Source organism: Hypomesus nipponensis, chromosome 10 (genome assembly GCF_054491055.1).
Source record: "Hypomesus nipponensis isolate SF chromosome 10, ASM5449105v1, whole genome shotgun sequence".
Taxonomy (NCBI): domain Eukaryota; kingdom Metazoa; phylum Chordata; class Actinopteri; order Osmeriformes; family Osmeridae; genus Hypomesus; species Hypomesus nipponensis.
Window position 1 is genome coordinate 17,685,034 of NC_140370.1, and position 23,917 is coordinate 17,708,950.

The 23,917-nt window shown below is 52.3% G+C and overlaps 2 protein-coding genes across 2 annotated transcripts; one reads left to right on the top strand and one right to left on the bottom strand.

Annotated features, from left to right (window-relative positions):
• The first annotated feature begins 1,837 nt into the window (after nucleotides 1-1,837).
• On the top strand, nucleotides 1,838-19,861 carry agla (amylo-alpha-1, 6-glucosidase, 4-alpha-glucanotransferase a). Its single transcript, XM_084707325.1, is given in 35 exon segments — nucleotides 1,838-1,947; nucleotides 2,728-2,883; nucleotides 4,094-4,304; nucleotides 4,467-4,633; nucleotides 4,968-5,063; nucleotides 5,066-5,170; nucleotides 6,147-6,328; nucleotides 6,697-6,808; nucleotides 7,120-7,246; nucleotides 7,387-7,489; nucleotides 7,771-7,868; nucleotides 8,105-8,244; nucleotides 8,968-9,155; nucleotides 9,672-9,795; nucleotides 10,501-10,664; nucleotides 11,607-11,708; nucleotides 11,973-12,122; nucleotides 12,313-12,463; nucleotides 12,575-12,699; nucleotides 12,935-13,047; nucleotides 13,177-13,311; nucleotides 13,615-13,745; nucleotides 13,822-13,958; nucleotides 14,283-14,416; nucleotides 14,652-14,827; nucleotides 14,988-15,090; nucleotides 15,835-16,060; nucleotides 16,152-16,263; nucleotides 16,965-17,100; nucleotides 17,247-17,359; nucleotides 17,436-17,647; nucleotides 17,889-17,986; nucleotides 18,158-18,245; nucleotides 18,367-18,500; nucleotides 18,932-19,861. Coding segments are annotated over 34 exon segments (4,599 nt in total). The 5' UTR covers nucleotides 1,838-1,947; nucleotides 2,728-2,795; the 3' UTR covers nucleotides 19,050-19,861.
• A 5-nt stretch (nucleotides 19,862-19,866) lies between these two features.
• Nucleotides 19,867-22,473, bottom strand: LOC146272100 (ferric reductase 1-like). Its single transcript, XM_084707682.1, has 6 exons — nucleotides 22,460-22,473; nucleotides 21,907-22,061; nucleotides 21,600-21,742; nucleotides 20,967-21,064; nucleotides 20,741-20,831; nucleotides 19,867-20,108 (listed from the first exon to the last, which is right to left on the bottom strand). The coding sequence occupies exons 1-6, from the start codon at nucleotides 22,471-22,473 to the stop codon at nucleotides 20,046-20,048; spliced, it is 564 nt and encodes a 187-aa protein (XP_084563808.1). The 3' UTR covers nucleotides 19,867-20,045.
• Between the last annotated feature and the right edge of the window lie 1,444 nt (nucleotides 22,474-23,917).

Here is a 23,917-nt window from a genome sequence, read left to right on the forward strand (position 1 = left end):
GGTGTTGTCGTCTCCAGTGGTTCTGCTGGCTCTGGCCTGCATCCTTTTCCTGGTTCGTGTTGCCATGGTGATCTGGAGAAACAGGAAGCAGCCTCTGTATTCGGGCGTGTCCTCGGATCACATGACCTCACCGATGATGTCACCTGATGCCTCGACCAATATGAAGAGAAAGATCTTTATGTAGGGCGAACATGCATTCGTGTCAGTACTGTCAACCAGTCTCCTCTCCCCCTACCTCCTCTCCTCGCCCCCTATCTCCTTCTCTCCTCGCCCCCTATCTCCTCCTCCTCTCTCCCCCCTACCTCCTCCTCTCCTCCTCGAGCTAGGGGGGTAGGAGACGAGGGAAGGAGACTAGGAGACCAGTGTTGCCTGTGGAGACAGTCTTAATCCCTGTTCCATTCTCCATCACCAGAGGTGCCCGAGCCCTCAGCCTAGGGAATCACACCCTGATCAACACATAGTCACATAGTGCAGAATCATGCTTTACTGTTTCAAACACACATGGCCAAACCAATCATCCTGTAAATATTCTACTGTCAAAAGACCTACTGCCTAAAATGGTATGTGAATGATTCATGAGACCAGTATACTCAGTACATACTAAATGTAAACATTATAACACTATGTGACATGATGGCTATAGCCTTGTAGACCATAACACTGTTACTGTGGCTCACACACACACACACACACACACACAAACACACACACACACACACACACACTCGTATGTTACTGTGGCTCACACACAAACACACACACACTTGTCTGTTACTGCACACTAATATCTCACAGAAATCAGCGACTTTTTAACTTTTTTGTAATAACAGGCTTTTTACATTCAGCTACTTTTGTATGGATTTTACTCTGATATGTGAAGACATATGTTTGTAAATTACTAACGGTATATTAAAAATGGTTTTACCTATAAGTTTTCTGTCATCAGTATTCAGTCAATCATGTGAGTACCATTCCTTATGAAGTGGTTCTGTCAATGTCATTATTGTTTTAAAAAGTAGCCTATACAAAAGTAAAATATATAGAAATATGTAGATTTAATTGATGAAAAAACAAATTCATAGTAACCAACTCAATGCATTCGTTTTTAATGCCACGCTTTCTGCCCATCGGGTCTGCCTGCGTTCCACTGAATCAGCGTTTCCAAACATGCTGATCTGTCAGGAGTAAATGAATGACGATTACATACAACTACACAACCAACTACAAATGACTGAAGCTGCAGTGTAAAAGAGAGTAGTGCTGAGCCTGGAGTTATGATAAAAGTTTTTAAATTTGCATTTAGGCAGTTTGTAGTCCTGGAGAAGGAGGCTGGATGGACTGCGGGCCTGCTTGACAGACTTATCTAACCGCCACCAGACCGTGACAGCAAGCTCCTTCTGCTAACATGACTACATGATTTCACTGTGGTCATGTAGCTGGCTGATGTGCTGCAGTGCCGCGCTGTTACGTGACTCGTAATGTCTGTAGTTAGGCCGCGTTACGAATTCAGCTTTCATAGGATCGCAGACTGCATGTACACATTTGGGCATGTGTAGCCTACAAGTGACTTGTATCATTCCAGGTTACCCACCCCAACCACCCCGTCACGGGCTGATAACGACTTGATCATGATAGGCTATCTTTAATGTTACTTTACACTGTTTATCGTCCTACACGACATTCTGTGATCGTAGAATATTAAGAGATAACGTAATGAAGCTAATATGAAACACGATGCCTGCGTGATCATGTTGTTGACGTCTGAATCGGTGCTATTCCGATGTTTACGGCAGTGAGGTCTGGTACGGAAACGCCCCCCCCCCCCCCCCTTGATATGCCAGCGATTAACGTCAAAACAGGAAAATACAGCGACACTTTCAGCTTGTAATGACAGTGTTGGTGGGATTCGCCTGGTAGATGCAGTGACTGTTAACCGGAGCCTAACAGGTTGGCGATTATTTGATATAAGGGTTTAACGTTTTATTCTCATTTGACAGACTGGTACTGATGTGCTTTCTATGTTTGGTGAGAGCCTGGTCAGTTTTGGCGTTAAAACAACTTCTCCCGGTATCAGTTAGATCAGTGTAAATAGAACGTTGGCCTCAACCGGGGAGATTCTTGATCATCTCCGGTTGAAGTTATGGACACATGCGCAATATAAGACCGGCTTGTTGTTGACGGAGCACTGTAGTCGGTGATGCTCTGTGCGGATGCACATTTTAACTGCCTTCCGTGAGTTAAAACACTGGCGCGTGCACACTGTGGTCCGGTTCCGTTGTGTCTGCAGACCTGCGTCTCGAGGTTAAGGCGACGGTGACAGTTTGTCAGATTCTGAACTCAATATTGAAAATCTAACGACCACATCGGAAAGTACATAAATTTTGAACTATCGACTTGGTCAAGTTTAATCATAACAGTTATTTAGTATTTATATAAACTTTTTAAATTATTATTGTTTGGCAGCCTTATTGGGAGAAAATGACTGAGTGCAGATTGTCATGCTAATGTGTTAGGACAGGCCTGTTAGTTGAAAGTTTGCGGGTTTTGAAGGATAGACAGAGATATGTCTGCAGAACACAGTGTCCTGAAAAAGCAATATAGCTTGTGTGGTGTGTGTGTGTGTGTGTGTGTGCACATGACTGCAAGAGAAAATGTGTGTGTGTGTTTACAGTAGGTTTACAGCTGCAGATATCCAGTAACATTCCACCTTTGTGTTCGTCCCAAAAGGGTCTCGACAAATTCCTCAGCATCATCACCGAGCCGTGTGTGTGTGTGTGTGAGGGAGAGAGAGAGCCATGCCGCCACAGTCGGCCACACAGACCCGTGTCCTGGTCCTCAACCACATGGAGAAGCTGGAGAGAACCCTCTTCCGCCTGGACCAAGGTACCTGTCTGTCTGTCTGCCTGTCTACCTGCCTGTCTACCTGTCTGTCTGTCTGTCTGCCTATCTGTCTGCCTGTCTGCCTGTCTGCCTGTCTGTCTGTCTGTCTGTCTGTCTGTCTGTCTGTCTGTCTGCCTGTATATGGTTCTGTCTGTGTGGTGGTGTGTCTGCCTGTCTGTTTGAGAGGGCAGTTTGACATTTTAAGCGGAATTTAAATCTGATAGCCCTCTGATACTCGTCTGTAAAAGCATGTTTAACTGGAGCTATTTATAGACCGGCTAGCTGTCTGTAGTAGCGACCCAGGCTAGACTCTGTCCTGTGAGCGAACAATGTCTGTGATCAGAACTATGTCTATGATGAGAGTTTACACCAGACCAGTCTGCTCACCCAGACCAGACAACAAAGAGCTCGTCAGTTTGAAGTTAGTCTGGGATGGTTGTTCCAGGATGTCCAGCATGTCACCCTGCCAGACAGCTGAGTGATCTGCCTGGGAGCTGGGAGCTGTAGTTACCAGGGTTACTGTCAACTAGCCTCACTGTAGGGCAGTGAAATATATGACATACCGAATATTTCTTTGTATCATTGATGAGTAGTCACTTGATAAGGACCATACTACACATGTATTTCTGTACTTCTACTTGAGAAGGATGTGTGTTCTTTTTCCATCTCTGGATGTGCACACGCACACACACATGCACACACACATACACACACACACACACACACACACACACGCACACACGCACTCTCACTCACCAAGGCCAGGCTGTGTTGCAGCAGGATTGAACTGGTTGAGAGCAGAAGCACTGCACTCTCACCCTCTCCTGACCAGACAGCTGCAAACAGGGGCTGACGCAGAGCTGCTACCACACTGCCTGTCCACACACACACACACACACACACACACACACACACACACACACAGCCTCCAGGCCTGTCTAGAAATACACACACACACACAGAGACAGACAGGCAGACGGACAGACAGACAGACGGGCAGGAAGGCAGGCAGAATAGAAAGGTCAGAGGTCAGGGATCATGGATGCCTTGAAATCCCCGGGGGTTCAGCCAAAGCCCACTACCTATAAATAATGTATGTGTTGGATAAAAGCATCTGCTAAATGAATAAATGTGTGTGTTTCTTACTGTTGTGTGTGTGTGTTTCTGTTGTGTGTGTGTGTGCGTGTGCGTGTGTGTGTGTGTGTGTCCTCAGGTTTTGAGCTCCAGTTCCGCCTGGGCCCTACCCTCCAGGGGAAGAATGTCCAGGTGAGCACCAACTACCCTGCCCAGGGGGAGCGCTTTGAGCGCAACACCTTCCGCACACTGGCCTGGGTCAACCCTGCCGGTCCCCACGACGACTCCGACAAGTTCTGCAGCCTGGAGCTGCAGGTGTCCGGGTCGTACCAGTATCACTTCAACAACGGGTGAGGCTGGACCCTACCACGGCCTGCCTGGGGGGGACACACACTACTAAGATCACTCACAGAGAACTGCCTGGCACACACACACATACACACACACACACACACACGTGGATGTACTGGATTCATGTTTACTCTGTTCTGACTTCCTGGTGGCTCCCCCAGGGGTGAGAAGTCGGGCGGGGGATATATCGTGGTGAATCCAGTGCTACGCGTGGGCCCAGACAACCAGGCCCTCCCCCTGGACTGCATCACCATCCAGACATACCTGTCCAAGTGTCTGGGTCACCTGGGAGACTGGCCCGACCGTCTGCGGGTCGCCAAGGAGACGGGTGAGGAGGGAGAGGGTGGAGGGGTTTGCGGGTGAGAGAGAGAGAGAGAGAGAGATAGAGGGTTGGGGGTGAGAGAGAGGGGCTGGGGGGGTTAGAGAAATGGAGGGAGGGAGGGTAACAGTTTATGTCGACATGCATGTAGAAATACAGCAGAAGATAATGGGTGCATATTTAGCAGCCGCATTGCAGTGACCACATCTCAGCTAGCAGGCTGACTGACAACACATCCTGCTTGGTTACACCACAGCCATGTCCCAACACAGTTACACCACACCTGGAGATACCACTTCCTGTCTGTGCTTCGTAGCTTCCTGACTCTGTGTGTGTCCTCCAGGGTACAACATGATCCACCTGACCCCTGTGCAGACCCTGGGAGAGTCCCGGTCCTGCTACTCCCTGGCCGACCAGCTGGAGCTGAACCCAGACTTTTCCCCCCAGGAGAGAGGCTGTCCTGGGGGGACGTGGGCCGGATGGTGGAGGGCCTCCGCAGGGACTGGGGCGTGGCCTGCATCACTGACGTGGTTTACAACCACACAGGTAGGACTGGGAGGGTGTGTGTGTGTGTGTGTGTGTGTGTGTGTGTGTGTGTGAGTGTGTGTGAGGTCCTATTTAGTTACCCTTGTGGATACTTCTGGGAGGTAACGGTGCAGGCCATAATAACCTTGTTTTGGTTCCTGTTTTTGTTGCCATAGTAACAGTTTTACCATTGTTGTCAGCAAGTGTGTGTAGATTGAAGCAGGTTGTGGTAGCTGGCCAACATTCTGAGGCCCAGTGTTCTGACACACACACACACACACCTCCTGGGAGAGCTACAGTGTTTGAGCAGACTGCCAAGCTGAAGGGTAGAGGGATCTCTGGACTGTAGCACGTCTGTTGAGGCACGGGGCTGAATAGAGCTCGGCTCAGTGCCAGCGCACAGGACACACAAACAACTTCTCTCTCCCTCTCTCCACTCGCTCTCTCTCTCTCCCCCTCTCCCCCTCTCCCTCTCTCTCTCTCTCTCTCTCTCTCTCTCTCCCCCTCTCCCCCTCTCTCTCTCTCTCTCTCTCTCTCTCTCTCCCCCGTCTCCCTCTCTCCACTCGCTCTCTCTCTCTCCCTCCCCCCTCTCTCTCTCCCCCTCTCCCTCTCCCTCTCTCCCCCTCTCCCTGTCTCCACTCGCTCTCTCTCTCCCCCTCTCCCTCTCTCCACTTGCTCGCTCTCTCTCTCTCGCTCTCTCTCTCTCTCTCCCTCTCTCCCTGAGTGTGTTTATCAGAGTTGTGAGCAGGCCAGTGAACTCCAGAGAGGGTAGAGCTAACAGGAGAAGGTCAGCAGTCAAACAGACAGAAACCTGACTCTGGTCTGCTGAAAGACCACCAGACTTTCTAGAACCACCACAAGACCTATAACATCTACAGATTGTAGCCCAATCACAGATTTTAGAAAGACTTTAGGTTCTAGAATGTCTAGAGATTCTAGCCCAACTACAGGTTCTAGTACATGTCACCCCTCTAATCTACCCCCCCCCCCCCCCCAGCCTCTAACAGCGTGTGGATCAGGGAGCATCCAGAGTGTGGCTACAACACGACCAACTCCCCCCACCTGCGCCCCGCCTGGGTGCTGGACCGGGCCCTGTGGCACCTGACCTGCGAGGTGGCGTCTGGCCGGCATGCGGAGGCGGGGCTACCTGCCCTGCTGCAGCACCAGCAGCACCTGGACGTAAGTCAGGACGGGGGGACGCCATGTTGGAAAAACCTTTTAAACTAAAGTAGTTATGACTAGGTCATCAGATATGTATATACATCAACCACCGACTAGGGTGGTTAGTTTCATCATTAGATATATAAACCTCTGACAGGGTAATCATGTGGATGTGCACACACTGCGTAAACAAACCTCTTATACGTCCAGTTTATACTGTAGTCAGTATGTCATATCTGTGCTGATACTTAAAGTATCCTGATGTGAGTCGGGTCAAGCTGGAACCGGGTTCTGGCTGGTATCTTCATGGGTGGGTTCTCTACCAGGACGATGTGAACAGACCTCTCAGGTTCTCTGTGTTCTAAAGGGTTCCCTCCCTGTGCCAGGCCCTGCGGACGGTGCTGTGGAAGGAGGTGTTCCCCAGACTCAAGCTGTGGGAGTTCTTCCAGGTCAGAGTGGAGAATGCTGTGGATCAGTTCAGAACCCTGCTGCAGAACGGTGAGAGAACACAGCTGAGGGCCTCACCCCGGCACGCACCCTACCTAGAACCCTACCACCCTACCTAGAACCTTACCACCCTACCTAGAACCTTACCACCCTACCTAGAACCTTACCACCCTACCTAGAACCCTACCACCCTACCTAGAACCTTACCGCCCTACCTAGAACCTTACCACCCTACCTAGAACCTTACCACCCTACCTAGAACCCTACTACCCTACCTGGATCTCTACTAAGTGTCTGTATGTCCAGGAGAGACTAATCCACAAGAACAGTAAACAGACGAGACATTGTGTGTGTGTTTGTAGGTGCTAAACCAGACCATAATAAGACCGGAAGTAAGCCGCACCTCAGGATTATCCAGGACCCTCACTACCATCGCTATGGCAACACAGTGGATATGAACACCGCCCTAGCAACCTTCACTCCTCACGAGTCAGTCCTCTCTCAGGATATCATGATATCTGTTTTCAATTGAGACTGGTTAAAGAATGTACTGAAGATGTGATCCATGATCATGTGACCCCATGATCATGAGATCCATGATCATGTGATCCATGCTCTCCCTCCCCCAGCTCCAGCCTTTTCGCTGTAGAGGAGTGTTGTGGTTGGCTGCGTCGCCGTCTGGAGGAGATCAATGGAGACCAGTACCAGCTGATGCAGCAGCACCATGAGCAGGTGGGCAGCAGCACGACACACTGGGAAATGTAGTCCCCTGTGGCGATGAAAAGAACTACAACTGCATGCCCCTCTTCTTGAAGCACAGAACTGACTTAACTTCCCGCTCTCTCTTTCTCTCTCAATCTCCCTCACTCTCATTTCTCTTTCTTTCTGCTTTTCTTGTTCTCTCTCTCTTTCTCTCTCTTTCTTTCTGTCTTTCTCTGTCTCTCTCTTTCTCTCTCTTTCTTTCTGTCTTTCTCTCTCTCTGTCTCTCTTTCTCTCCGTCTCATCTCTCTCAGGCAGTGAACTGTATTGTGGGTAGTGTACTGTATGAGCGTCTGGCTGACCATGGTCCTAAACTGGGTCCTGTGAGCAAGAAGCATCCTCTGGTCACCAGGTAGGTGTGTGTGTGTGTGTGTGTGTGTACCTGTATCAGGTACGTCTGAAGTCCTGCTGGCTCACCTTGTGACGTGTGTGTGTGTGTCTGTGTGTGTGTCTGTGTGTCTGTGTGTGTCTGTGTGTGTGTGTGTGTGTGTGTGTGTGTGTGTGTGTCTGTGTGTGTGTGTGTGTGTGTCTGTGTGTGTCTGTGTGTCTGTGTGTGTCTGTGTGTGTGTGTGTGTGTGTGTGTGTCAGGTACTTCACCTTCCCGTTCCCAGAGCAGCCTCTGGAGGCGGAGCTTAGACTGCTGGACAAGCCTGACAAGGCGTGTCACTTCCTGGCTCATAACGGCTGGGTGATGGGAGACGACCCGCTACGTAACTTTGCTGAGCCAGGTCTGTGATAACCCTGACCCCTGACCTCCCCCAGCACAGGCTCTGACCCCTGACCTCCCCCAGCACAGGCTCTGACCCCTGACCTCCTCCAGCACAGGCTCTGACCCCTGACCTCCTCCAGCACAGGCTCTGACCCCTGACCTCCCCAGCACAGGCTCTGACCCCTGACCTCCCCCAGCACAGGCTCTGACCCCTGACCTCCCCCAGCACAGGCTCTGACCCCTGACCTCCCCCAGCACAGGCTCTGACCCCTGACCTCCTCCAGCACAGGCTCTGACCCCTGACCTCCCCCAGCACAGGCTCTGACCCCTGACCTCCCCCAGCACAGGCCCTGACCCCTGACCTCCCCAGCACAGGCTCTGACCCCTGACCTCCCCCAGCACAGGCTCTGACCCCTGACCTCTTCCAGCACAGGCTCTGACCCCTGACCTCCCCCAGCACAGGCTCTGACCCCTGACCTCCTCCAGCACAGGCTCTGACCCCTGACCTCCCCAGCACAGGCTCTGACCCCTGACCTCCTCCAGCACAGGCTCTGACTTTCCCCAACACAGGCTCTAACACACAGAAACAGCCTCCATGTTGCAGAGCTGCAGTCTGGCTGTGTAGCTAACCAACCACCAGGGAGAGATATTGACTCATGTTCACAAGAAGACTGCCTGTATCTCTGCTTTGACCAGGACCCTGTCTGTCTGTCTGTGTGTCTGTGTGTGTGTGTGTGTCTAGGATCCAACGTGTACCTGAGGAGAGAGCTGATTTGCTGGGGCGACAGCGTGAAGCTTCGCTATGGCGACGGCCCGGAGGCCTGTCCCTACCTGTGGGCTCACATGCAGAAGTACACTGAGATCACTGCCAAGCACTTTGCTGGCGTCCGATTGGACAACTGCCACTCCACCCCTCTGCACGTCGCCGAGGTAATCTGCCTTCACAGAACACAATGACATCAACACAATAACATCTACTCGGTGTTATCAACTCAATGGAATCTACTTCCAGTCAAGATAATCCATTCTGTATAATGCTAGCCAATAGCAGAGTTAGTGATCTCTTACCCTGTCCCATCGAGACCACGCTAGCAGGTTCCAGAGTTAGGAATCTTGACCCTTGACCTCATCCAGGCCATGCTTGTCGATAAGCAGAGTTAGTGATCTCTGACCCTGTTCCATCCAGGCCATGCTTGTCGATAAGCAGAGTTAGTGATCTCTGACCCTGTTCCATCCAGGCCATGCTTGTCGATAAGCAGAGTTAGTGATCTCTGACCCTGTTCCATCCAGGCCATGCTTGTCGATAAGCAGAGTTAGTGATCTCTGACCCTGTTCCATCCAGGCCATGCTTGTCGATAAGCAGAGTTAGTGATCTCTGACCCTGTTCCATCCAGGCCATGCTTGTCGATAAGCAGAGTTAGTGATCTCTGACCCTGTTCCATCCAGGCCATGCTAGCTGCTGCCAGAGCGGTCAGACCCAACCTGTATGTGATAGCAGAGCTGTTCACAGGAAGTGAGCTCATAGACAACGTGTTTGTGAACCGCCTGGGCATCACCAGCCTGATACGAGGTAGAGCCCCTGCTGGACTGGGGGGGAAACCCCGACACTGGGGCATGACGCTAACCCTGACCTCTGGTTGTGTCTTTGTCTCTCCCTCCCTCCTCTCTCTCCCTTCCCTCTCTCTCCCTCCCTCCCCTTTCTCTCTCCCTCCCCTCTCTCTTCATCTCTCTTTCTCCCCTTTTCTCTATCTCTCTTTTTTCATTCCCTCTCTTTTCCTCGCTTCCTATTGTTTATTCTTTCACTGCTCCTTACGCCCTCATCACTCTTCCTATCTTTCTCATCCCTCCCTTCCTCTCTCCTATGTGTCTGTCTCTGCATGTTTCTGTAAACGTTTACACTGGGCTTGTCTCCTCCTCCTCCCCCCTCCGTCCCCCTCCTCCATACTAACCTCCCTGTGCCTCTCCTCACCCTCCGCTGCCTGGCCTGGCATGCTGGCCTGTGATTGGCTGTGGCGCTGGCCTGTGATTGGCTAGTGGATGCTGGATGCGGCGCGGAGGGTGAGGCCCAGTCTGTATGTGGTGGCAGAGCTCTTCACGGGCAGCGAGGAGCTCGACAATGTCTTCGTCACTAGGCTAGGGATCACCTCTCTCATACGAGGTACACGCACACATACACACACACCCCCACACACACACCCCCCCCACACACCCCCCCACACACACACACACACACACACACACACACACACTCTCACTCCCCTCCCCTCCTCCTCAGAGGCTATGAGTGCAGGGGACAGCCATGAGGAAGGCCGGTTGGTCTACCGCTACGGAGGAGAGCCAGTAGGAGGGTTCGTCCAGCCCAGTCTCCGCCCCCTGGTCCCCTCCATCGCTCACGCCCTCTTCCTGGACGTCACCCACGACAACGAGTGTCCCATACAGGTACGGCACTGCGCTCTACTGGACTCTACAGTACTGTATTATACTGTATTATACTGTACTCTATTCTGTTTGACTCTACAGTACTCTACTGGACTCTACAGTACTGTATTATACTGTACTCTATTCTGTTCTACTCTACTGTACTGTACTGGACACTGCTCTGCTGTATTCTACCGTACTCTTAATATATTCTATTGTACTGGACTGGACTGCCCTGGACTTACTGGACTGTACTATTCTGCTATATTTTATTGTACTTTACTCTACTGTGCTGTACTATATTCTACTCTCATGTCTTATTTTCTGTCTGGTTGTGGTCTAGAGTAGAGTAGAGTCTGTGGTACACAGTAGAGTACAGTAGAGTACAGTAGAGTCTGTGGTACCCAGTAGAGTACAGTAGAGTACAGTAGAGTCTGTGGTGTAGAGTAGAGTAGAGTCTGTGGTACACAACAGAGTACAGTAGAGTCTGTGGTGTAGAGTACAGTAGAGTCTGTGGTACACAGTAGAGTACAGTAGAGTACAGTAGAGTACAGTAGAGTCTGTGGTACACAGTAGAGTACAGTAGAGTACAGTAGAGTCTGTGGTACACAGTAGAGTACAGTAGAGTACAGTAGAGTCTGTGGTACACAGTAGAGTACAGTAGAGTACAGTAGAGTACAGTAGAGTCTGTGGTACACAGTAGAGTACAGTAGAGTACAGTAGAGTCTGTGGTACACAGTAGAGTACAGTAGAGTACAGTAGAGTACAGTAGAGTCTGTGGTACACAGTAGAGTACAGTAGAGTACAGTAGAGTACAGTAGAGTCTGTGGTACACAGTAGAGTACAGTAGAGTACAGTAGAGTACAGTAGAGTCTGTGGTACACAGTAGAGTACAGTAGAGTACAGTAGAGTACAGTAGAGTCTGTGGTAATGTCTCCCAGACTCATGACTGTTGTGTTCCAGCTGAGGTCGGTGTGGGACGCCCTGCCCAGCTCTGCCATCGTCTCCATGGCGAGCTGCGCTACCGGCTCCACCAGGGGCTACGACCAGCTGGTCCCTCACCAGGTACACACACACACACACACACACCAGGTACACACACACACACACACCAGGTACACACACACACACACACACACCAGGTACACACACACACACACACACCAGGTACACACACACACACACACCAGGTACACACACGCATACACACACACTTATTTAAGCAATGTGTTTCTCTCTCTGTACTAATGCCAGATGATTAAAACACTGTGTGGGTGTACCTGGTGTGTGGGTGTACCTGGTGTGTGGGTGTGTACCTGGTGTGTGTAGATCTCAGTGGTGGAGGAGGAGAGGTTGTACCCCAGGTGGAGCGCGGAGCCCTCGTCCCCAGGAGAGGTGAACCTGCAGTCGGGCATCATGGCAGGGAAGCTGGCCCTCAACCGCCTGCACCAGGAGCTGGCTGCCCAGGGCTTCATACAGGTGGGTGTGGTATCATGTGGATGTGGGAGTGTGTGTTTCAACATGTGGGAGTGTGTGTTTCAACATGTGGGAGTGTGTGTTTCAACATGTGGGAGTGTGTGTTTCAACATGTGGGAGTGTGTGTTTCAACATGTGGGAGTGTGTGTTTCAACATGTGGGAGTGTGTGTTTCAAACATGTGTGTGTGTCAGGTGTACGTAGACCAGGTAGATGAAGACGTTGTGGCCGTGACTCGTCACTGTCCCAGCACCCACCAATCAGTGGTCGCCGTGTGTCGTACCGCCTTCCGGAACCCCAAAACCCACCAATACCGTGACGAGGTCCCGCCCATGTTCATACCTGGTGAGAACGATTTGGCTGCGCTGCTACCGTGGCAACTTAGATATCTTCACTGTGTTTGTTTTACCTCATTTCGCATGCTCTCTTTTTCCCTCCATCCCTCCCTCCCTCCAGGGAAGATAGAGGAGGTGGTGTTGGAGGCGAGGACAGTTGAAAGGCATGCTGGGACATACAGGAAGGATGAAAGCTACATTAACGGGATGCCAGAGTACACTGTGGAGATCAGAGAGCACATCCAGGTACACACACACACACATCCAGGTACACACACACACACACACACATCCAGGTACACACACACACATATTCAGGTACACACACACACACATCCAGGTACACACACACACACACACATCCAGGTACACACACACACATATCCAGGTACACACACACACACATCCAGGTACACACACACACACATCCAGGTACACACACACACACACAGGTCCTCCCCCTGCCTCTCTCTGTCCCCAGCTGAAGGACAGTGATGTGGTGAGGCAGGCTGGAGTCACGTCTAAAGGCAGCAGTGAGTTTGTCCAGGAGATCCTGTTTGAAAAGCTCACACCAGGCAGCGTGATTGCCTTCAGGTGAACCCACGCACACACACACTCTTACACACACTCTCACACACACACTCTCACACACACTCTTACACACACTCTCACACACACACTCTCACACACACACCCTCTGACACACACCCTCTCACGGTACAGGGTGAGTCTGGACCCCAAGGCCCAGCAGGTGGTTGGGATTCTGAGGCGTCACCTGGTCCAGTTCAGCCCCAAGTTCCTGCCTGGCAGTCTGGACGACCTCAACACACCTGCAGCCCTGAAGACCCCACTGGCCCAGTGAGTACACACACACACAGACTTACATGAAGGCAAAACACACCCATAAACGTTACTTACTTACAGTTATGTTTTTGTGTGTGTATGTGCGTGCTTGTGTACCTGTGTGTGTGTGTGTGTTTGTGTTTACCTGTGTGTGTGTACCTGTGTGTGTGTGTGTGTGTGTGTGTGTGTGTACCTGTGTGTGTGTGTGTGTGTGTGTGTGTGTACCTGTGTGTGTGTGTGTGTGTGTGTTCCTGTGTGTGTGTGTACCTGTGTGTGTGTGTGTGTGTGTGTGTTCCTGTGTGTGTGTGTGTGTTCCAGGACCATGTCCCAGCTGTCTCTGGCAGACATGAACATGCTGCTGTTCCGCTGTGATGCTGAGGAGCAGGAGGACGGGGGAGGCTGCTACGACATCCCCTCCTGGAGCAGCCTGAAATACGCAGGCCTGCAGGGTACACACACACACAGACACACACACATGCAAAGTGTCCCACAAGGTCATGTTTTCATGCCACCTCATGTCCCCAGGGGTGATGTCGGTGCTGGCTGACGTCCGTCCCCAGAACGACCTGGGTCACCCCTTCTGTGACAACCTGCGTCAGGGGGACTGGATGATGCAGTACATCAGCACCAGACTGGAGGCCCACGGGGGGGCGCTGGGGGAGGTGAGGACCCTGGGGGGGGGGGGGGCGGAGAGGGCACTGGGGGAGGTGAGAAGGAGGGTGGAGGTGAGAAGGAGGGTGGGGGTGAGAAGGAGGGTGCAGGTGAGAAGGAGGGTAGAGGTGAGAAGGAGGGTGGGGGTGAGAAGGAGGGTGGAGGTGAGAAGGAGGGTGGAGGTGAGAAGGAGGGTGGAGGTGAGAAGGAGGGTGCAGGTGAGAAGGAGGGTAGAGGTGAGAAGGAGGGTGGAGGTGAGAAGGAGGGTGGAGGTGAGAAGGAGGTGAGAAGGAGGGTGGAGGTGAAAGGTGTTTACCTGTGTTGTGCCTGGCCAGGTGGGAACATGGCTGGCGGCCATGTTTGACTACCTGAAGCACGTTCCACGCTACCTCATCCCCTGCTACTTTGACGCCATCATGGTGGGCATCTACACCACCGCCCTGGACCACACCTTCAGCTGCATGTCCAGGTACACACACACACACTCAGGTAGACACACGCACACACAGGTACACACACAAGGATAAGGGATATATCCATGTGTGTGTGTGTGTGTGTCTGTGTTTCTTTGTGTGTGTGTGTCTGTGTTCCTCTGTGTGTGTTTGTGTGTGTGTGTGTGTTCCTCTGTGTGTGTGTGTGTTCCTCTGCGTGTGTTCTTCTGTGTGTGTTCTTCTGTGTGTGTGTGTGTGTGTGTGTGTGTGCAGCTTTATCCAGCAGGGCTCCTCCTTCGTGCGTCTCCTGGCTCTGGGCTCCGTCCAGATGTGTGGGGTGAGTCGTGTCCCGGCCCTCCCCCCTCTCTCCCCCCTGCTCCAGGACGTCCCCCAGCGCCCCAGCCCCCTCACACACACCCCGGAGCAGTGCTGCCCCTCGCTGGCCGCAGGTAGGCACCGCACCCTCACCCTGCTGTCATCCACACACACCCTCACACTGCTGTCATCCACACACACCCTCACACTGCTGTCATCCACACACACCCTCACTGGACGAGGGAGGAGGTCAGGGACCATATGTGAAGGTGTCTGTGTTTTCATCGTGTCCAGGTCTTCCTCACTTCTCCTCCGGAATATTCCGCTGCTGGGGAAGAGACACTTTCATCTCCCTGAGAGGACTGCTGCTGGTCACCGGACGACATCTGGAGGCCAGGTGTGAGGGTGGTGTGAGGGTGGTGTGAGGGTGGTGTGAGGGTGGTGTGAGGGTGGTGTGAGGGTGGTGTGAGGGTGGTGTGAGGGTGGTGTGTGGGTGGTGTGTGGGTGGTGTGTGGCTGGTGTGTGGGTGGTGTGAGGGTGGTGTGAGGGTGGTGTGAGGGTGGTGTGTGGGTGGTGTGTGGGTGGTGTGTGGGTGGTGTGAGGGTGGTGTGTGGGTGGTGTGTGGGTGGTGTGTGGCTGGTGTGTGGGTGGTGTGAGGGTGGTGTGAGGGTGGTGTGAGGGTGGTGTGTGGGTGGTGTGAGGGTGGTGTGTGGGTGGTGTGTGGGTGGTGTGTGGGTGGTGTGTGGGTGGTGTGTGGGTGGTGTGAGGGTGGTGTGTGGGTGGTGTGAGGGTGGTGTGTGGGTGGTGTGTGGTTGGTGTGTGGTTGGTGTGTGGAGTCAGGTTGCTGAGCGGTTAGGGAATCGGGCTAGTAATCAGAAGGTTGCTGGATCGATTCCCGGCCGTGCAAAATGATGTTCAGACATCACCCTACTTGCCTCGGGAGAATGTCCCTGTACTTACTGTAAGTCGCTCTGGATAAGAGCGTATGCTAAATGTCTAAATGTACATGTTTGGGTGTTTGTATAAACACTACTAACTCTTCTCTTCCTCCCTCTCTCCCCTTACCTACTGCCTCTCTCCCCCCTCCCCCCTGCCCCCTCCCCTGCCCCCTCCCCCCCTCCCCCCCTCCCCCCTCCCTCAGGAACATCATCCTGGCGTTCGCAGGCACCCTGAGGCACGGGCTCATCCCCAACCTGCTGGGGGAGGGCCGGGGGGCGCGCTACAACTGCAGGGACGCCGTGTGGTGGTGGCTGCAGTGTGTGCAGGACTACTGCAGCACGGTGCCCGATGGAACGCTCATCCTGTCCTGCCCCGTCGCTCGCATGTACCCCTCAGACGACGCCCAGCCCCAGCCCCCTGGAACCCTGGTACACACACATAGACACACACTTGTACGCACACACACACAGACACACACCTGTACGCACACACATTCATGCCCAGGCGTGTGTGTTCCAGGACCAGCCTCTGTATGATGTCATCCAGGAAGTGATGCAGCGCCACCTCCAGGGCATCCAGTTCAGAGAGCGTAACGCCGGGCAACAGCTCGACCGCAACATGACCGACGAGGGTGAGTCTGACCACACAGAGACTATTGTAGACCACACTATAGACCACACCATAGACCACACTATAGACCACACTATAGACCACACTATAGACCACTATAGCCCTTATTATAGACCACACTATAGACCACACTATAGACCACACTATAGACCACTGTAGACCACACTATAGACCACTATACACCACTGTAGACCAACCTGTAGACCCACTATAGACCACACTCTAGACCACACTGTAAACCACACTGTAGACCACACTATGGACCACTATAGACCACACTGTAGACCACACTATAGACCACTGTAGACCACACTATAGACCACTATAGACCACACTATAGACCACTATAGACCACTGTAGACCACACTATAGACCACTATAGACCACACTATAGACCACACTATAGACCACACTGTAGACCACATAAGACCACACAGAGAACACATGTAGACAGCATGTAGATCACCTCCTCCCCTCCCCTCCTCTTTAAAGTTTTTAAAAGTTGCAAAAAAACATCTCCAAAAGATTTCTGATTCTTTAGGGGGGGACATTCTCTTCAAAAACAAGTTTCTAAAGGTTGACAAAAAAATTGTGAAAAATGTTTCTCCCCAAAAAATGTGGAAAGGTTGAAAAAACATTTTATAAAAGGTCTCCAAAAAAAGCCTCAGAAGGTTGAAATAATTTGAGGCTGCCCCTCACCAGGGTTCAACGTGGAAGCCAAGGTGAGCAGAGACACCGGCTTTGTCTACGGAGGAAACCGCTTCAACTGTGGCACCTGGATGGACAAGATGGGAGAGAGTGAGCAAGCCAGGAACAAGGGGATCCCTGCTTCCCCCAGGTGCCACACCTCTGCACCCCCCTCCACCCCCCACCCCCAGAGTGACACACCCCTCCACCCCCCAGGGTGACACACACCTGACATGCTTGGTTAGGGTGTTTTATGTCTGACCTTCTATCCTTCTGTGTGTGTGTGTGTGTGTGTAGAGATGGCTCTGCAGTAGAGATTGTGGGTCTCTGTAAGTCGACCCTCCGCTGGCTGTTGGAGCTCCACACACACGGCCTGTTCCCCTACTCTACCCTCACCATCCAGAGAGAGGGTGAGCACGCGCGCACACACACACACACACACACACCCTGCTTCCCTCCCCCATGTGACCTCCCATCTCCCTGCAGGTAAGGAGGTGTGCGTCTCCTACGAGGACTGGAACCGCAAGATCCAGAAGAACTTTGAGAAGCTTTTCTTCGTGTCGGGAGACCCCAACGACCCCAGGGAGCTGCACCCTGAGCTGGTCCACAAGGCCGGCATCTACAAGGACAGCTACGGGGCTTCCAGCCCCTGGTGTGACTACCAGCTACGACCCAACTTCACCATCGCCATGGTGGTGGTGAGTACAGGGAGGGCAGGAGGAAGGAAGGAGAGAGAGACAGAGAGAGTAGGGGAGAGAGAGAGAGAGAGACGCGGTTGGTCGATGACTGGTTGTGATTGGTCTTCTTGTATGCTGCTTCACAATGTATTATGATTGTGTATGACCTGTATTCTGTGCTGTGACGGCAACCTGACCCCTTCGCTGTGCTGTGATTGGCTGCCTAACCCGGATGCTGTGCTGTGATTGGCTGTGTCCCCAGGCGCCAGAGCTCTTCAGTGTAAAAAAGGCGTGGCAGGCTCTGGAGGTGGCAGAGCAGAAGCTGCTGGGGCCACTGGGCATGAAGACCTTGGACCCTGAGTAAGACCACCCCTGACCCTGGCCTAATACCCATACCTTGAACCCTGACCACTGACTCTTGCCCCATAGCCAACACCCTGATTCCTAACTAAGATTGACCCCTGACCTAGCTATAACTGACCATGACCTCTGATTCAGACCCTGACCATGTCCTGTTCATGGTTTCCATAGTGACATGGTGTACTGTGGTGTCTACGACAACGCCCTGGACAATGACAACTACAACCTGGCCAGAGGCTTCAACTACCACCAGGGACCGGTAAGAGGGCCCCCTGGAGGAGGGGAGGGAAACTGCACCATGGACAGAAACACCCGCTGGCTGTAATGGAGACAACTGTCAACTCACCTTTCTGTGTGTGTGTGTGTGTGTGTGCGTGCAGGAGTGGCTGTGGCCTGTAGGGTACTTCCTGAGAGCTAAGCTGTACTTCTCCAGGAAGCTGAGTGAGGAGGCGTACGAGCAGACAGTCCTGCTGGTGAAGAACCTGCTGTCACAGCACTACGTACACCTGGAGAGGTACACAAACACACACACACACTCTCACACACACACACTCTCACACACACACACACACACTCTCACACACACACACACAAACACACACACACAAACACACACACACAAACTCACACACACGCACACACACACACTCTCACACACACACACACACACACACACACACACACTCTCACACACGCACACAAACACACATACACGAACACACACACACAAACACACACACACAAACACACACACACACACAAACACACACACTCTCACACACACACACACACACACTCTCACTCTCACACACACACACAAACACACACACACACACACACACACAAACACACACACACAAACACACACACACACACAAACACACACACTCTCACACACACACACACACACACTCCCCTGTATAAACGACATATCCTCTCCTGAAGGTCACCCTGGAAGGGTCTTCCTGAGCTGACTAATGAGAACGGCCAGTACTGCCCCTTCAGCTGTGAATCACAAGCCTGGTCCATCGCCACGGTGCTGGAAGTCCTCTACGACCTGTGACACATCACTTCCTGTAGACTGACAGCCGCGTCCTGTTCAGCTTCCTGGTCTTACATGCTGTAGCCCATCCCCCATAGTGTCTAGACGTGTGTTTGTTTTGTTTACATGTCCTTTCCATGGCTCCCACAGTGCTGTGTGTGGTGGAGGGGGTTGCTTAACAAAGGCTCAAACAGGAAGCTAGCTAAATACTTCCTGATAGGTCGTCCAATCGGCTTAAGTTTCTACAGAATCACATCCAATCAGAGCCTCTGTACTCCATGACACACCCAAATATTAACCAATAGAAAACAGACCTTCTCACTGTTCCTCCTGGTGACCAGTAGTCGTGTAGCAGGTTGTGAGGACCTGTGTTGTGTGAAGAAGTGTCTCGTGCTCCAACACCAGGAGCTGACCCTGCATCCTGCTAGAGCTGCACGCCCACCATGTCACACTGTCACAGGCTACAGTTTGGTTTGTTGAGCTGCTTGTTTGTGAAGATATGCATGCCAGTGTGCTGGATAGGTTTGGAAGCATTTAGAAAATTATGCTTAAGAGATAATTAACCATATGCAATGATGTTGAGTCAGAAACTGGAATACAGTATTTTAAAGATCATAACTTTAACTCTCTGTGAAAATTAATAATGTTTTAGGTGGGTTTGTTTGGGGTCAACTAACTTCCTAGTCAGAACAGCTCCTCCCACTAAACTCTGTGACCCCGCCTCCCCTGTACCTTGACATCTGATTGATTAGTATGTTATTTCTCCTCCTAGATGTTTCTTGTGTGTTTACATACTGTTGTCATGGTGATATCAATAAAGAGTCTTCAATGTGCGACGTGTTATATTTTTATTCAAGAATTAGATACATATTTTATTTGAGGTCAGTTTCTGTCTATGTCTCGAGTGAGGTTTCAAGATTTTTGCGTTTGCTTACAATGTGTGTGAATGTTTTACATGTGTCTGTATATCTGTGAGGTGTGTGTGTGTGTTTTGCGTGTTTGTGTGTGAGGTGTGTGTCAGTTGTAGACAGAAAGACAGACCACCGTGGCCCACAGCCCAGCCAGACAAGCGGAGATGGTCTGGAAGGAGTAAACAGATAACAACAACAACAACATGAGGACAGCAGCCAGAAGGTGCAGGGGGCAGGGTACAGGGGGCAAGGGCACAGGGGGCAGGGTACAGGGGGCAGGGTACAGGGGGCAGGGTACTGGGGGCAGGGTACAGGGGGCAGGGTACAGGGGGCAGGGTACAGGGGGCAGGGTACTGGGGGCAGGGTACAGGGGGCAGGGTACAGGGGGCAGGGTACAGGGGGCAGGGTACAGGGGGCAGGGTACTGGGGGCAGGGTACAGGGGGCAGGGTACTGGGGGCAGGGTACAGGGGGCAGGGGGCAGGGTACTGGGGGCAGGGTACAGGGGGCAGGGTACAGGGGGCAGGGTACAGGGGGCAGGGGGCAGGGTACTGGGGGCAGGGTACAGGGGGCAGGGTACTGGGGGCAGGGTACAGGGTACTGGGGGCAGGGTACAGGGTACTGGGGGCAGGGTACAGGGGGCAGGGTACTGGGGGCAGGGTACTGGGGGCAGGGTACAGGGGGCAGGTTACAGGATACTGGGGGCAGGGTACTGGGGGCAGGTGCAGGGTACAGGGGGCAGGGTACTGGGGGCAGGTGCAGGGGGCAGGTGCAGGGTACAGGGTGATGACAGAGGGACTTACGGGAGCAGAGGAACCAGGAGAACCAGAGGAACGGACCACAGAGCTGTTCACACCCCACCAAAACTCTGCATAGTTCTTCACAAACGTGGCACTGCAACGACAACGGAACAATGAAACACTGGTTAGAACACAGAACCATGTGGCGCAGTGGTTAGAACACGGAACAATGTAGAACAATGTTTTGATCAGGGGGATTTGATGCAGCAGTGCTGGAGCAGTGTGTCACCTGAAGAGAAGGTCCTCCAGGGGGGGCTCAGCTGGAGCCTCCCAGCTCACCTGGACTCTCGTCTTCCTGGAGCCTGAAGCATGACTCACAGAGGAGTTCTGACCAGAAGCAGGAAGCAGGAAGCAGGAAGCAGGGGCCCGGGACAAGAAGAGGATAGAGGTAAGGAGGGAGAGTGAGGAGGGAGGGTGAGGAAGAGGAGGGAGAGGGAGGGTGAGGAGGAGGAGGGAGAGTGAGTAAGGAGGGAGGAAGAGGAGGAGGAGAAGGGAGGGTGAGGAGGAGGAGGGAGAGGGAGTAAGGAGGGAGGAAGAGGAGGAGGAGAAGGGAGGGTGAGGAGGAGGAGGGAGAGGGAGGGTGAGGAGGAGAAGAGAGAGGGACGAGGGACGGTGAGGAGGAGGAGAGAGAGGGAGGAGGGAAGGTGAGAAGGAAGGAGGGAGGGTGAAGAGGGAGGGTGAGAAAGAGTGAAGGGATTACAGGAGAAGGAGAAAGAGATGGAAGAATTAGTTCAGGTGTATAAAACTCTCACAATGGAGCGCATTCCAGTAAACAGACTATCACATGTCAAACATCTGAACAATCTGAACATTCACACAGAAACATACACACAAACTCACACACGCAAGCACACACACATACCTGTATGTTGCTGCAGTGTAGGCCGGTGGTGAGGGTGGTGTTGATGTTGGTGAAGCGCCCCACCCCCCCCCCAGACCCCCCCACCCTCAGAGCCTGTAACAGGAAACCCTCAAATACCGAGGAGTTCAACCCCTCCAGGGTCACTGTGGGGGAGAGGGGGGGGGAGTAAAAGGGAGAGGATGGGGGAGAGAAGAGGGGAAGAGGGAGGAGGGAGATAATTATTATTCCATGACATCACCTGGGCTGTATTGTGGGGTCACTGAGGTCTGGAACTGAGGTCATGAACTCTGACCTTTGACCTGCTTACATAAGCTGACACCACAGCAGGAGATGTGGGAAGTAGAGGAGAGAAGAAGGGGAGGGAGAGAAGGAATAGGGGAAGGAGGGAGAGACCCTAAGTCTAGGTTCCAGTCTAGTGGGGATCGGGCATTCGCAGAAGCTGCTCCTAAACTCTGGAACAGCCTGCAAATTCATATCACAACTGCCATCACACTACCCATCCTTTACATCTAAGCTTAATACATTTCTATTTCATCTGGCCTACAATATGTAATGTACATCCTGGAGAGAGGAAAGCTGAGAGAGAAAGAGAGAGGGAAGGAGAGAGAGAAAGAGAGAGGGAAGGAGAGTTAAGGGTGAGGGGATTAATGCATTCCTAACAAACAGAAATATGACCTTCTCAGTCCATCTCAGTAAACAAACTATCACATTTCATGCCCAGCATTTCCACGCAATGACCACACGATACTCTCACATCTGGTGCCCTTGATTTCAGTGATGTTTTGTAAGATAACTAAGGAACAGATGTGTGTAGTCAACAGTATATCAGGGATCAGAGTCAAGACATGGTCTGTGTTTACCAGGTAGAGCACATAGAAACCACATCTCAGCTACTGTGTAACAATAATAGCATCTAAACTCCAGGGTCCGGCTGTTTGTGTTTGACCTGTGATGGTGCCTCCGGGGCTGTAGGTGGCGTTGGAGGCTGAGAGCAGGTAGGGGGCGGGGCCAGGCTGGGGCGTGCTGTAGGGCTCATGACCCGGGTACCGGGTTCCACAGGAGGCGATGATGGAACCGTTCGGAAAACACTCAGAACCTTCCAACCAGAACGCACCCATCACCGTGACAACAAGGAGGTAGCCCAGAAGACCCTTGAGAGGAACAAGATGATTATGTGCAGAGTAGAGCAGAGTAGAGCAGAGCAGAGTATAGCAGAGTATAGCAGAGCAGAGCAGAGCAGAGCAGAGCAGAGTAGAGTAGAGTAGAGTAGAGTAGAGTAGAGTAGAGTAGAGTAGAGCAGAATAGAGTAGAGCAGAGCAGAGCAGAGCAGAGCAGAGCAGAGTAGAGTAGAGCAGAGCAGAGTAGAGCAGAATAGAGTAGAGCAGAGCAGAGCAGAGCAGAGCAGAGTAGAGTAGAGTAGAGTAGAGCAGAGCAGAGTAGAGTAGAGCAGAATAGAGCAGAGCAGAGCAGAGCAGAGCAGAATAGAGTAGAGCAGAGCAGAGCAGAGCAGAGCAGAGAAGAGTAGAGAAGAGCAGAGTAGAGAAGAGCAGAGCAGAGGAGAGGAGAGGAGAGCAGAGTAGAGCAGAGTAGAGCAGAGTAGAGCAGAGCAGAGCAGAGCAGAATAGAGCAGAGCAGAGCAGAGCAGAGCAGAGCAGAGCAGAATAGAGCAGAGCAGAGCAGAGCAGAGCAGAGCAGAGGAGAGCAGAGCAGAGCAGAGCAGAGCAGAGCAGAGCAGAGCAGAGCAGAGGAGAGTAGAGCAGAGGAGAGGAGAGGAGAGTAGAGCATAATACCTTACCATCTCTACTGGAGCTGCTGCCAGGTTATGTCTGCTGGAGACTGAACTGGACTGGTCTGTCTGGTCTAGTCTGGAGTAGACTGGTCTGGACTGGTCTGGACTAGTCTGGACTAGTCTGGAGTAGACTAGTCTGGACTGCTCTGGACTAGTCTGGAGTAGACTGGTCTGGTCTGGAGTAGACTGGTCTGGTCTAGTTCAGTAAGTTCTAGTCCAGTAGAATCCGGTGTTGAGATGTTGATTAAAGGTTCTGTCTCCCAGTCTGTCTGTGTGATAGCTCCAGGTGCCACCATGCAGGTGACACCTCTGATTGGTCGGCAAGTCACAACAGTCTCCGCTGCGATTGGTTCTTTGCTCTCTCCTGGGGAGGAGCTTCATGTGGGCGGGATTGCCTGAGCTCAAACATCAGTGGTGACTATGGCAACTGTAATGACGGGGTGGTAGGAGGGGGGGGGAAAGGGGGTTTGCTGCTTACTCTAATAACAGGAACACAGCCAGGGGTCATTATTATACCTAGTTACCAATC